This window comes from Rana temporaria, chromosome 1, assembly GCF_905171775.1.
Source record: "Rana temporaria chromosome 1, aRanTem1.1, whole genome shotgun sequence".
NCBI classification, from domain to species: domain Eukaryota; kingdom Metazoa; phylum Chordata; class Amphibia; order Anura; family Ranidae; genus Rana; species Rana temporaria.
The window spans coordinates 249,409,238-249,411,461 of NC_053489.1; the positions used below are offsets into that span (position 1 = coordinate 249,409,238).

Sequence of the window (2,224 nt, forward strand, 5' to 3'; positions counted from 1 at the left end):
ATTGACTTTTGTACAACCAGACTATCTGTTTTTTCCCCAATGTTCAGGGTGGCTGGCTATAGCAGGGAAGGCTCCCCGCTGACATAATACAATAGCTCAGTGGGAGTGATTCCCCCATCCACATCAAATGTGTGGAAGAGGGAATCAGTTTTTTTTTTTTTCATTTAACCTGCTGGTAGAATGAAAAAAAATGAATCATGTATGGCCTTCCTAAGCTCTGTGGCTTTGCATGCATTGTCTATAAAACCCAGGATATATAACGAAGAACTCTTATAGAATTGGTGCAGCTAAAAAGTATTTCTGCTACTGATACATTTCTATTTATAATTTGTCAGCATGCTAGCAGGTTGTTAGCTACAAAGACTGCAAAGCATACCCTTTATTTTTGTAATCTTTTTTTAAACAAGCTCTATCTATGTTTGATTTCAGAGAAAGTAAAAAATTTCAAATTGGATCCTTTTCTTCTTCACTGCAGGACTACCCCATCATTCAGCTGATCATGCTGCCCATTTATGCATTACAAGGCCTTTCTAAAACTGAGTTTCTTTTATCGGACAAAAGAAATATGACTCTGGTGACAGAATTTATCTTGTTGGGTTTTATGTTTTCCTCCCACCGAGCAGAAATTTACTTTTTTTATATAATTCTATTTATCTACTTCTGCACATTGGCAGGGAATCTTCTGATCCTCGCTTTGGTCTTCTCTGATCAGCGTCTACGCAGCCCCATGTATTTCTTTTTAAGTAACCTGTCCTTTCTGGATATTTGTTTTATCAATATCACTGTCCCTAAAATGCTGCAAAGTTTGCTGCCTGGTGGAAAAACCATCTCATTGGTGGCTTGCCTTGCCCAGTCCTTTTTATTCTTCTTAGTGGGAGTAAGCAATTTCCTTCTCTTGGCTGTTATGTCTTTCGACCGCTATGTAGCTATATGCCACCCCTTGCGTTACTCTATTATCATGCACCAACAGCTATGTGTAAGGCTTATGTTTGGCATATGGATGGGAGCTTTTTTCTCCATAGTAACCTCGGCCACTGGAATGATGCGATTATCATATTGCTCCAGTGTGTTGAATCATTTCTTCTGTGATGTCATGCCTCTGCTCATGAATGCTTGTGTTAATACTGATGCTATCCAGCTGCAGGAAGTCATCACATCTTCTATTATGTTGCTATCCTCTTTACTCATTGTGTTTGTATCCTATGGAAAGATACTGAAAGCAATTTTAAAGATTCACTCAACTCAGGGAAGACAAAAGGCTTTCTCCACATGTTCCTCCCATGCCCTGGTGGTGTTGCTGGCTTATGGAAGTTGCATTTTCACATATGTAAGGCCAGCTCAAGGCCAGTCCTCTGATTATAATAAAAAGGTGGCAATACTAACCACTGTGGTTGTTCCACTTCTTAATCCTTACATATACACATTGAGGAACCAAAGAGTAAGAGAGATATTGAGAGAGAACCTAACAAAATCTGCCATTCTAAAGAAACTGTAAAATATAGAAATGTTGGCGTGGTGTAGCTCCCCTCTGAATCCATAGTAGACCCAATGACCTGGGGGGGACCCCACGCTGTTTTTTTAGCCGGTCATTTATTTATTTTTTTACATTCTGCTGTCAGCGGATGGCTCATCGGTTGTTAAGGATGTGGCTTCCAACCCTCTTCTTAGCAACCAGCTATATACAGTGTAAAAAAAATTGCAGAAAAATCATGGTAAAAATGCTGTACTTGTGTTTTGGATGCAGGTCCATTGAAGTCTATTACATGCAAAATGGTGCATTTTGCGGCAAAAAAAGTCCAAAAACGCAGAGGCAAAAAAATGCATTAATGTGGACGTGCTCCATAGGAAGCCATGTTAAAAATAATTCCCTGCCTTTATGCAAAATGCATCAAAAAACGCATTAGTGTGAATCGAGCCTTAAGCACTCTAGTAATGCTCAGGGGCCTCGATTATTCGAAACATTAGTCGTTTATGACTCTAGCAGCTGGGGTTAACTCAGCCGAACGATAGCCCTATTAAAATTCTTATTTCGTGAAAACCTTTGCTTTATTTATCTCATGTACAAAATCCTCAAGAGCAGGATTTGGATGCCTTCCTCTAATCACTGCTTGATTAAAAAAATCTCACAGCCACACAGGCACATTAACACATTGCTAAGAAATACCACAGCTGCTAAGCAGGTCAATCCCTTTACTAGTTTACTAAGCATGCTGTGTGAATTGTG

General features: G+C 39.5%; 1 protein-coding gene across 1 annotated transcript; it reads left to right on the top strand.

Moving 5' to 3' along the window:
* Positions 1-565: 565 nt before the first annotated feature.
* Positions 566-1,553, top strand: LOC120909553 (olfactory receptor 6M1-like). The gene has a single exon (XM_040321352.1). It carries the CDS (start codon positions 566-568, stop codon positions 1,493-1,495), a length of 930 nt encoding a protein of 309 aa, XP_040177286.1. The 3' UTR covers positions 1,496-1,553.
* Positions 1,554-2,224: the final 671 nt, after the last annotated feature.

What these genes read in the sequence shown, in the direction of transcription:
- LOC120909553 (XM_040321352.1), top strand. Translation starts at nt 566, where the DNA reads ATGACTCTGGTGACAGAATTTATCTTGTTGGGTTTTATGTTTTCCTCC.